This window comes from Azolla caroliniana, unplaced genomic scaffold, assembly GCF_043228905.1.
Source record: "Azolla caroliniana isolate FFs.n. ecotype wild unplaced genomic scaffold, voAzoCaro1.0.p SCAF_17, whole genome shotgun sequence".
NCBI lineage: Eukaryota > Viridiplantae > Streptophyta > Polypodiopsida > Salviniales > Salviniaceae > Azolla > Azolla caroliniana.
In genome coordinates this window covers 6,064,175-6,076,948 of record NW_028230452.1, presented here as the reverse complement: position 1 = coordinate 6,076,948, position 12,774 = coordinate 6,064,175, and the positions used below count along the sequence as shown (strand labels likewise).

The window sequence follows — 12,774 nt, the reverse complement described above, 5'->3', positions numbered from 1 at the left end:
ATTGTACTGACTTTGATACATATGAACTCTAAAAGAGTTATAGGCATAACATGGTATGTATACTTGAACGAACCATTGTATTAGTACTAGCAATTAACATGTTCCATCTATTCCCTCATCTAGTGTACCACACCCTCATGAGTGTACCACACACTAGAAACATGTGTGGAATGAACACTCCTATCTTAGATATCTCTATGTTAGGAAACACTTAACACAATTTTAGTACTAACCAAAGATATTTTTCACCATATACTTTATGTAAAAGATTCATACATATCTAAACAAAACACCGAGATTGAAAGCTTTGTCATTGCAAACTCATAAGAAAACCAAAGATGATATATTTCCATTCATTTGTAGGCCAGAGTTTACAAGACATGTGAATGTTACATATGAATAGTGCTTACCATTCTAAGCATTAAAGAGGGAGACCTCCCCCAATATGTGTTCGTGAACCTCTTTGGGGACCTTGTAGACAGTGTTGTATCCCTTAACCTTGGGCTTTGCTTGACTCATAGTGAACTTGATTGCGATAATAGCGTCAACATAGATTATTACAATGGGTGCATCTTTTAATAATGTATACGTGTTCTTGCATTGTGGTAACTTTGCATAGTAGTTGCCATACACGATACACTCACCAACGTTGAACATGTTGCCCCAACCGTCCTTCACGACTTCTTCCAATATTGTATTTCCTTGCTTGCACACCACAATGTAGTAGTCTTCAAAATCTTCATTTTGAGGAGATTTGAGCACTTCAAAATGATCTCCAACTTCCAATAATACTGCCAAGTCCTCACATTGGTTGTAGTATACAATATTGTCTGCATGTTCGTCTTCCTGGATATCCACACATTGTTCAATCTCAAGCTTCTGTAGCTTCCATGGCTCCACAATTGATAGATTGGTGCATTCATCCCAAGCTTCATCTAAACACATGGAACAAAAGCACGATAAACTATGGAATAACAATTGTGTTGTGTCCTTGTGACTAAACCCTAAAACACAATGGGTCTTGCGCGTCCCTTTCAGGGTTTTACAACCATACGATTTACTCCTATCCAACTCATTAGCACCAACCTCAATAAACAATCTATTCTTACCATCATCTGACATCTTCCATGTCAGCCACTCCACAACATCATGTGCATTTTGTAACTTCGCACCTTTATTATCCAACTATTCACTTGTAAGAACACGCTTGATCACAACCCCCGCACCACCATGCTCTCCCTTTCCATGTCCAGACCCAAAGTAGTTCCATTGCATCCTAATGTTTGTTAATGAGAAGTATCTGGGTGTTATGCATGATAGTTAGCCAACAAACAAAGTTAGTGCATTATTGGAGCTTACATCTCTTAACATGACTTAAACCAAAATTTCCACTAATGCACAAGAGAGGCCAGTACTAAGTTATAAATTAAAAGAAATGAACGAGAGAGGAGAGTATTAAGTTATAAATTAAAAGAAATGAACAATAGAGGATAGTACTAAGCTATTGGTTAGTACTAATGCATGAGAGAGGACAGTCCTAAGTTATAACTTGGTCTCAATGAACAAAGTTGGACAATACTAAGTTAATAATTAGTAGTAATGGACATAGTTGGATAGTTCTCATGCTAATAATTAGTATACTAATGTTTGTACTAATGGGCCATGACAATCATAAGTTATAAACTTGTGTTAATGAACAAAGTTGGACAGTACTAAGTTATTATTTAGTACTAATGCACTAGAGAGACCCATCCTAATTAGTACTAATGAACAAAATTATAAATTAGTAGTAATGACCGAAAGAAGATAGTACTAAGTTATTCATTAGTACTAATGCACGATAGAGGACAGTGCTAAGTTACAAATTAGTACTCCTGCTTGCGGGATGACACGACAAAGTTATCAATTAGTACTTGTGCATGCGAGATCTGAGTACTAAATTGTAAAACATAGTCAATACTTGTGCATGTGGGATGATAGTACTAAGTTGTAAAATAAGGGTACTTTACAAGGCGTTGAACCGTAGTCAATACTTGTGCATGTGGGATGATACTACTAAGTTGTAAAATAAGGATACTTTTCAAGGCTTTGAACCATACATACAAGACTTACACCATAATTAATACAAACATTTCAAGACAGTACTGGTGCATGTAGTAGGAGAATTACTAATTGTATTTTATACAAACATTTTTTATGTCTATTCATATAATATTTGTATTGGTAGGAAACTCAAGCAATAGATGAAGTATTATGAAGTATTATCAAAATAGACTTCCAGTTATAAGTACCAAACATATGGATTATTTCCTTGCCTTGCAATGAAGTAGAAGGACCGAGCCGCCTTAAATTGCGAGGCAGCACCATCAGACCAGACCCAATGGCGATAAAAGTTAACACCCAAGGACAATAAATCTGTGTGGTGAAGCTTAAAACAATGTTGAACAAATAGTGTATCATGCTTTTTATCATCTGAAATATAGAATATTGATTTCTTATGTAACTCACTGTCTTTTCTCCAGTAGCAAATATGTACAAGTAATGTACATTGGTCATTGTACCAATGCATTGACTGAACCTCATTTTGAACTTTAAAGGTATAGTTCTCTGCAAAGTCAATAACAGATACCATAACATCCGATGGTAAGTTATTTATACATTCCTTGAACTGTGAATTTTGCCAATAACTCCTAAAGTTATGTGGAATGAACTCCCCGAGTTGCTTCTTAAACTCTGAGACAAGGGTAGCAACACATGTCTCCTTATATACTTCCTTGATATGCTTACTAACGAGACTGTTACCTATATTTTCTGTCACATACTCTAAATATTTCCATTTCACAATATGATAGTTATCCACGTCAACCTCCTGTCTACAAAATAACGGTTGTGGGCAAACCTTACATGTTCTAACAAGACATGTACGATTATGCCACTCAAATGATGGTTGTTTTTCACAAACAAAAGACCTCCATAACTCAGAAACTGTTGCATAAGTCATGTTTCGTGCATTACATCTATTACCACTCCCATTTGGTCTACATACCTCACAAGTGCAAACACACCCATCCCCGTGTATACCCTTAGAATCAGTACGCATACTATTCACGCCAAGCCTTAACATGTCCATTTTAATGTGGTACACACAACAACATGTGTTCCTCTCCTTTAACTTTCTAACAAAAAATGCTTTCAAACCTTGGAACTTGCGAAATCCAAGATTGATGCTAGGATGTTGGTCTTTGAAGTTCATGAACAATTCAGCCTACATCACTCAATAAATAGGTAGCATTAATAGAAGCATTTAGTAAACAACAAAATATTTAAAACCAAATAGATAAAAAATTGAATTACCTCAGTCATCTCCAAGAAGTGTCTTGGGTGAATCTGGTACCTACCCCGACTTATATGTTGTCTACATACATCTTTTTTATTTGGTGAGACACGTGTATTTTTTGCCCAAAAGGAACCCTCTTCCTCAATAATCTCATGGGACAATGCATCACATCGTCGTCTACGGCCTAACCCCAACCACTTAAATTGATTTGATTGTATATTTGTCCGATGCTTCCTCAAGTTCCTTCTTTGGATACCAAGTGCTAAGGCAACTTTAGTATCATTAAATTTTTTTTTCGGTGTACCATTTACAACCATGTGAAGGGCTGCTCTCTTTGCACCAAGCTTATCTATGCTCTCTACCCCTTTCACTAAGTGTAGGGATGACTTCATACACTCTACAATTTCCTCTGAAACACATTGGTTCCTAAACTTAATATTCTCCATGTCTTCATTTAAAAGTTGATGGTGCAACACTCTAGAGATAATATCCCTACGATCCTCCAAGCTAAATCTCTCAATTACTTGTAGTAAATAACGGACTATGTGAAGAACCACCTGTCTCTTGCTCCTCTCAAACATAGAATTTGCTAAGGGACACCTCACTCTCCTCATCGACGACCATTGTCACTCTCATATATTCCAGCACCTAATTTCTTGTTATTTCAACACCTAATTAATCAGAATAAGTGCTTAATACATCGTAAAATAAACATAGTTAATAGCATAAACATCAACTGGAAATCGGATAAACATTTGAGAGTTTGCCACCGTCATATATTCCTTTTCCAAAACAATTCTTTTAAGAAATAATTGCATCAATTAAGTTGTTGTTTGACCCCTTTAAATTACTTGTTTGACCATAAAATTAGGCTAATATAAAACTTAGGTTGTAGGTGTTGTAGCTAGGAACAATGAACAAGAGAATGAGAGCTATTCAAAAGTCTTTTTAGTAAGTTGCCACGACTTACTAAATAATAACAAAATTATCAAAGTAATAATACAAATAATAATGAGTAATGATCAAAGTATGATGGAGATGACAATGACAATCATAATCATGACGACACACTAATTTGTTCAACATAAACCAATCCTAAATTTTAGATTAAAGAGATTGTAGACCACAACTTACTAAATAATAACAGTATGAGGGAAGTGAGAATACACACATATACAAATAACAGTACTGTATAGAAATATCCATTTTATAGAAATAGGCGTAGACATACCGAGTGAAAGAGAAGATGGAGAAGACATACCGATGGAAGGAGAAGATGGGGAAGACGAGTGATGCAGAGAACAGCAAAACAATATTTCGAGTGCACTGTGAAGACCTGAGTTGGAATGCAGAAGACCTGAGTGCATTGTGAAGACCTGCGTTGTCTTAATTGGAAGGCGGAAGAGGAGACACCTAGGAGAAGCGCCAAAAGGATTTAATGTGGCGTCCTAAATTAAACATGAGGGGGAAATATCCCCCAAAACAATCTTGAATACGCAGCAACTGTCCCCCCACCCATTCCCTGACTTTAATGCAACATACACCACTCCCTAAAAAGATTTTAATTATTTATTATTATTATTATTATTATTTTAATCACTTACTACTAATAGTACTCGTGTTTTTTTTTGCCAAAAACAGTACTTTTTTGGTACATCGTAGCGTGCTTCGACCCCTATCGTATGGAAAAATCAAAGTCCTGGATGAGATCAGCCCATCGTGCCTTATGACCTTTCAGGTCTTGTTGGTCACAAAAATATTTCAAGGACTCGTGGTCTATAGTTACCACAAAACGATTTCAATAAAGATAATGGCGCCATGTTTTGAGCACATATATAACTGCAAATAATTCCTTTTCTTGAACCGTATACCGACATTGAACAGAATCAAGTTTCTTACTCTCGAATGCTATTGGTTTACCATCTTGATATAAGACAACACCTATAGCATAATCGCTTGCATCGGTTTCAACTTCAAAAGGTTTTGAAGGATCAGGTAAAAGAAGCAAAGGAGCCTTGCACACCAGGTCCTTGAGTTCCTTAAAGGCGAGCTCTAGTGTAGCCTTCCACACAATAGGTTTTGTAGACTTACGTGTTTGACCTTATAGAAGATCAGTAAACAACGTCGTCAATTGGGAGTAATTACGAAGGGATTTTCACAAAAACCCGACAAAACCAAGGAATGGTCGACCTTCTCGAATATTCCGAAGAGTGGGCCAAAGTTTGACTTTGTCGATGCGAGAAGGATCAATTTCAACTCCTCGTTCGGTTATGATATGTCCAAGATAAGTAATTGATTTCTTGAAGAACTCGCATTTTGAGATCTTCGAGTACAATTGCTTGTCGTGCAATGTTTGTAAAACAAAAGCGGACATGTTTAGCATGTTCTTCTAATGTATGACTATAAACTAAAATATCATCCAAAAAAATAACGACAAATTTTCCAAGTTGTTCTCAGAAAATGTCATTCCTTTCTTGTTGAAATGTGGTCGGACCATTGGTCAAACCAAAAGGCATAACCAAAAACTCATAATGGACATAGTGCGTACAAAATGTCGTTTTAGGAACATCGTCCTCACTTATACGAATTTGATGGTAGCCCGTACAAAGATCAAGTTTCGTAAAATACCGAGCTCCCTGGAGACGGTCAATTAGATCGTCAGCTCAGGGCAATGGATATGAATTTTTTATCGTCACTTTATTCAGGCATCAGTAATTAATACACATACGCCATGTGCCCTCTTTCTTTTTTACCAAGAGAACAGGTGCACCCCATGGAGATTTACTATAACGTATATAACCCATTCGTAAATAGTCCTTGAGTTGCTTAGATAACTCATCCTCTTCGGATTGACTTAAGCGATAAGGAGGTATACTTATTGGTGCAATACCAGGTACAATATCTATAGGATGGTCTATATTACATTTAGGAGGTAACCCATGTGGTAGTTCACTCGGAAAAACATCACGAAAATCATTTAAGATTTCATCGAGTTGTTGTTGTTCAAAATATGATAATTGACCCAAGACATTATCAATATTGTAAACGTGAATGTCCAGATCAAGTACACAATAAAATAAAGTAGAACAAGACAACTCAAATATTGATGGCGAGGAAACAATCGAAAGAGATTGTTTTTTAACACATTGAATAAAATGAGTACAATCATTTAGTAAAAAAGTAATTGAATGATGAACCCAATCAATAGATAAAGAAGAATTTTTATTAAAAAACCAAGGATAACCTAGTATTACATTAGTGGTACAAAGATTCATTACATGGAAGTCTACTTCCTCTATATAAGTATAAATAGAAATTCCTAATGAATGAATCGCCTCGTTGATGTATTGTACTCTTCCATAAGCCAAGTGTGTCGAATACGAGTGTATAATGGCCGTATTCACACTGTCCCTTTGGATAGCCCAAGTTTGGGCTATTTCTGTAAATAGCATAAAGGGCAGTTGCCCTAGGATAGTCACTATATAAAGTGACTTTGTAACCTTTAGTGCAGGTTGGTTGTAATTTGTAACTATTGCTATTGGAATATAACGTTCCCTTTGTGCCTCTCTCTCTCTCTCTCTCTCTCTCTCTCTCCCTCTATGTCTATCTTGCTCATGCATACACAGTTTCTTCTTCATCACGAATGTTGCTTGCACTTCCGCATTGACGGCCTTGTCCCCAACATTTGGTATCAGAGCATTGGAGGTTCTTCAACCCGCTGCCGGCCGTCATCGCACAACACAACATTCTGTTTTCATTTTCTTTGAAGAACAAAGAAGGGACAAGAAAAACAAAAAGCTCGCATCTCACTGTGTTAAATCACAAATTGGAGTAAGTCAGTCTATTGTACTCTGTTCCTATGATTGTAACCGCTTGAGGGGAGCTCCCTGAGCAACAACCGACCCAATCGTGCTTCATTCGGCTAAACAACATACGAATAGGTCACCGGACGCTATTCACCCGCTTGTTGTAACCACCCGCTGCAGATTGGTCTCCTGGAAACAACCACTTCGTGCTTCACTCGGCTTATCAACATTCGGGAGGATCAGTTGGATCGGTCCCTCTCATCGCTGCAATCATCCGAAGCAGAATCGGCCCAAAAAATCGGTTTTGTGTAATCGGTATTTGGCGTACAATCGGAAGCTAACCGGGCTCACTCCGACTCGGCAACATTCGGGAAGACCAACCGGTTCTGTCCCTCAAGTTACCGGAGTCACTCCGAGCAAGTTCAGCAACAAGTATCCGAAACCAAACTGACTCAGGTTCAAAACCGACTAGAACGATATCGGGTGAGCCGACCGGCTGCACCCCACTAAGGTTCGTAGTCAACTCCAAACCGAGTCTTACCAACCGAAACAGAAGCAAATGGCATCAACATCCGGCTCATTGGAGATGAGTCTAAGGAGGTTTGACGGTTCGAACTTCAACTTCTGGAAAGGAACAAATGCAGGACTATCTCATAGTCAAGGGTCAGATAGACCTCATTGAGAATGAAAATCCTCCATAAGCATACAAGGCAAACAAGTGGCTAAAGCTGGACAGAATCGTCCTCGCCAAGATTTAGATGCACTTGTCGGAGTCAGTGTACTTCATAGTGCAATCATGCACGACAGCGTTTGAACTTTGGAAAACACTGTTGGAAACTTATGAAAAAAAGGTTGCCGCAACGAAGATGTATCTAATATGGCGCCTCTAAAACTTGCGGATGAAAGAATCCGATTCGGTTTAGGCACACCTCAACGAGTATGAAAGCATAAGCTCCCAAATCTCATCTCAGGGGACGGCAATAGAGGATGAACTCAGAGCAATGATACTCATGAGTAGTCTCCCCTCTTCATGGGAAACTTTCATTACAACCGTGTGCAATGCTTCAACAGCTGCAGTTAAGTACTCCGAAGTCACGAGCGCAATCCTGACTGAAGCAGCTCGGAGAAAGTCTTTCACCAAAGACTCAGCAGATGAAGCTTACGTAGTACAAGGTTCGACCGACCGATCGAACAACCGGGGAAGAAGTTCTTCCCGACCGCCGACCAATCAGCGAAGCCGGAGCAAGTCCCGGGACAACCGAATCTGCAACTACTGCAAGAAACCGGGACACATCAAAGACGACTGTCGAGCACTCAAAGCAAAAACCGACAAAGCTCAGAGAGTGGATCAGAAGAGTAGTTGGCATGAGGAGGTCAACTACGTCGGCTCTTCAGCCAAAATTTTGATGACCGACCCGAACATACTGTCCATAGAGAACCCCGTTGAATCAGAAGTTTTGCTTATGACTGAGGAATCGAGCACATGGCTCCTGGACTCGGGCACATTGTATCATGTGCCACCTCACCGATCTCAGTTTCGGCAATACTCGGACCGGCACTCCGACTCAGTTCGAGTTGGAAACTCGCAGCACTATGTTATAATTAGAATCGGCACCATAGAGCTCAATCTTCCGAGAGGCTCTACACTCGTACTACACAACGTCTGACACGTTCCTGAGCTTTCAAGACCCTTGATCTCAGTTGGACAACTTGACGAACCCGGCATCCGTGCCGGATTCTCATCAAGAGGGTGGACACTCCACAAAGGTAACCTCCTGCTTGCTCGAGGACCAAAGGTACATTCCTTGTATCCTTTATATGTCACACTCAAAGAGGGTGACTTATTTTTGGTTGATATCCCCGTGTCATCGTTATGGCACAAACGACTTGGACACCTCAGCAAGGCCGGCATAACGCACCTATCTAGAGCCGGTTACATACCCAAAATCTCCTTCTCGGATCACCAATTCTCCGAGCATTGCCAGTACGGCAAACAGGTAGCCACATCACACCCGACATCAGCACCAAGAGAATCGAGTCCCCTCGATTTGCTCAACTCGGACGTCTGTGGCCCGATGCCACATCAGTCTCTCGGCGGTGCTTCGTACTTTGTTAGTTTTATTGACGACTCGACTCGGAAGGTGTGGGCTTACCCCATTAGAACCAAAGATCGAGTGTTCTCGATCTTCTCCGAATGGCTTGCAATGGTCGAAAATCAGATCGGTCGGAAACTGAAATGTCTCCGAACCGATAATGGAGGAGAATTCAAGTCTGAAGAATTTGTCAAATTCTGCCGGGAACGCGACATTCGACGTGAATATACGGCACCCTATAGTCCTGAGCAGAACGGAATTGTTGAACGCATGAATCGGACGATTCAAGAACGCGTAGTATCCATGCTCCAACACTCCGGACTGTCGGATGGCTTTTGGGTGGAGGCTCTACTTACGGCAGTACACATAATAAATATGTCGCCAAGTAGACCTCTAGGACTTCAAATACCTCAGGAAATATGGACCGGCAGTAAGCCGAATTATGACAAACTAAGGATCTTCGGTTGCAAGGCGTATGCTCTAATACCAAAAGAAGACCGCCAGAAACTTGAACCAAGGTCAAGGAAATGTGTTTTTCTTGGATATGGACCCGACGGCGAGATCGGATACCGACTCTGGGACCCCGAGCATAGACAAATCGTCTGGATGTTGTGTTCAACGAGTCGGCTATGCATAAAACAACCAAAAGGCCTATTGAAGTCCGAAGGTTAATATTTTCCGAAGTGCCTAACCCTTCATGACGGCCCAGCCCACAACACGAGTTCAATTTCACGGGTAACCGACAACTCTCGCACCGAATCCACCGATTCGGCACAGCCGAATGGCTCAGCTCCCGACGATCCGACATTGACACCCAGTGCGACTAGTTCAGTCATACCTCGCAGATCCGAGAGACTGTCGCAACCTCCGGAGAGGTACTCTCCCGGAATTTTCTTTACCGACGTCGGCGAACCGACGTCTTACGAAGAAGCATTGGCATTTGCCGATTCAGCCACATTCCATTTGGCGATGGAGTCAGAAATGCACTCCATTCGAGCAAACAAGACTTGGGACTTGGTCGAATTGCCGAAGAATTGACGTGCTCTTCCGTGTAAGTGGGTCTATCGACTAAAAGAGACGTCTGACTTGACCACCCCAAAGTACAAGGCCAGATTAGTTGCGAAGGGATTTTGACAAGAATATGGCGTCGACTTCGACGAAATCTTTTCACTAGTGGTGAAAATGACAACCCTTCGTTTCATGCTCGGCGTCGTGGCCCCCGACAACTTGGAGCTGATTCAGCTAGATGTAAAAACGGCATTCCTCCACGGTGACCTACAGGAGGAAATCTATATGGAGCAGCCGAAAGGATTTGTGGCGTCCGGCCAGGAACATCTATTCTGCCGACTCAAGAAGAGTCTCTACAGCCTGAAACAGGCACCCCAACAGTGGTACAAGAAGTTCGACGACTTTATCCAATCAGTCGGCTTCTCAAAGAGCGATGAGGACCACTATCTCTTCGCCAAAATAGCTCAACACGGGTCTCCCGTCTTCCTCATCATCTACGTGGACGACATGCTACTCTCTGGTCGGCATGCCGGAGAGCTCACCGAACTCGTTCGGCAACTGCGGTTGAAGTTTGCCATGAAGGATCTCAGTCCGGCAAGCCACATACTTGGTATGAAGATTAGTTGGTATCGCGATACATGACAACTTTTCTTGTCTCAAACCGACTACATCAGACATGTCTTAGAACGCTTCAACATGCAATCGGCCAAGTCTGCTTCGACCCTGCTCCCCATTAACCTTCGGCTGTCTCAGCAAGACTGTCCGACATCCGGTCCGGAGGGGGAAGATATGAAGTTGGTACCGTATGCACCGGCAGTCGGCTCCCTCATGTACGCAATGGTCGCGACACGGCCTGATATCTCTCACGCCGTAGGAGTCGTCAGCAGGTTCATGCACAACCCCGACCGATCGCACTGGAATGCAGTCAAGCATGTGTTCAGATATCTAGCTGGCACAAAAGACCACGACATTCTTTTCAGCCCGAACTCAACCCCAGGCGTAGTCGGTTACACCAACTCGGACTTCGCCGGTTGTGTGGACAGTCGGAAATCAACAACCGGATACTGTTTCAAATTCGGCAATGGAGCAATCTCGTGGAAGTCAAAACTTTAGGAGTGCACAGCCACCTCAACGACCGAAACGGAATATGTAGCTACGTCCGATGCGGCAAAAGAAGCTTTATGGCTCGATCGGCTGGCGCACACGTTTCGACAGGTCGACTCCGACTCGGCTCCAGTTTTCTACAGCGACAATTAGGGTGTTGTTGCTTTGTCAAAAAATCCGATTCACCACAACGCCTCTAAGCATATTGACGTTCGATATCACTTCGTTCGGGACTGCGTCATTTCAGGGAAAATCAGTCTCGAGAAGATATCCACAACCGATAATGTCGCAAATGGAATGACCAAGTGTCTTTCGGCGGATTGTTTCTGGTCCCTTCAGCACCAAATGGGTGTAACGAAGAATCAGTCCGGTTAAAGTCGGACACACAGCACATGATGGTTTCGAACCACCAACATCGGTTCTTTGAGGATCGTCTTTAGCTCTTCCGACCCAACCGATTCGGTCTTCTATCTTCAGATCTTGCCGACTCTGACAAAACCGATCTGTCCGATAAACCTTGTATATATACCCGTAATTCTTTAAGATAACCCATGTATACGCCCATTACGGGGGAGTGTCGAATACGAGTGTATAATGGCCGTATTCACACTGTCCCTTTGGACAGCCCAAGTTCGGGCTATTTCTATAAATAGCATAAAGGGCAGTTGCCCTAGGATAGTCACTATATAAAGTGACTTTGTAACCTTTAGTGAAGGTTGGTTGTAATTTGTAATTGTTGCTATTGGAATATAACGTTTCCTTTGTGCCTCTCTCTCTCTCTCTCTCTCTCTCCCTCTGTGTTTATCTTGGTCATGCATACACAGGTTCTTCATCACGAATGTTGCTTGCACTTCCGCATTGACGGCCTTGTTCCCAACAAAGTGCACCCTATAGGTGTGATCACTTACAGTTTAACCCTCACACTTATCCACGTGTATAGAATACTACGGTAAATTCTCACCATGGGATATTACATGGTCATGCTCGTAACACACACCGTCAAGCATCATCCTCACTTGACCATTCATTGGCTGCACCACGGCCGGTAAAGGTCCCGACTGCTCCCTATCCAATCGTCGGCATACTCTTTCGACTTCCGACCAGTCCTTGGTGAGGCCACTCGCTCTGTCGTCGTTCTCAAGCTCGAGCCCAATGGTCATCCGTTCCTTCCAGTCAATTGACTTCATGAACAACAAGACTTTATCCACCGCCAGCAGTCTTTGCTCCTACTCTAAGCGCCGCTCGAACTACGAGAACACCTTCACTGCAGCCCGGTGGGTCTTCGTCAATGCCACCCATAGGTCGAAGTCGCACCGACCCCGACTTTTCGGCCGCCCTCTGTATGCCTCTAGGAGTGCCTCTTCGAAGGCCTCCCACGAACTATGAGCTTCTCAAAGCCCCTTTACATTTGCGTGCATCCGGATGG

The 12,774-nt window shown here is 42.0% G+C and overlaps 1 protein-coding gene across 1 annotated transcript; it reads right to left on the bottom strand.

The window, feature by feature from the left end:
* Nucleotides 1–2,281: 2,281 nt before the first annotated feature.
* On the bottom strand, nucleotides 2,282–3,434 carry LOC147853008 (uncharacterized). Its single transcript, XM_087333563.1, has 3 exons — nucleotides 3,355–3,434; nucleotides 3,199–3,265; nucleotides 2,282–2,607 (listed from the first exon to the last, which is right to left on the bottom strand). Exons 1-3 carry the CDS (start codon nucleotides 3,361–3,363, stop codon nucleotides 2,282–2,284), a joined length of 402 nt encoding a protein of 133 aa, XP_087189689.1. The 5' UTR covers nucleotides 3,364–3,434.
* Nucleotides 3,435–12,774: the final 9,340 nt, after the last annotated feature.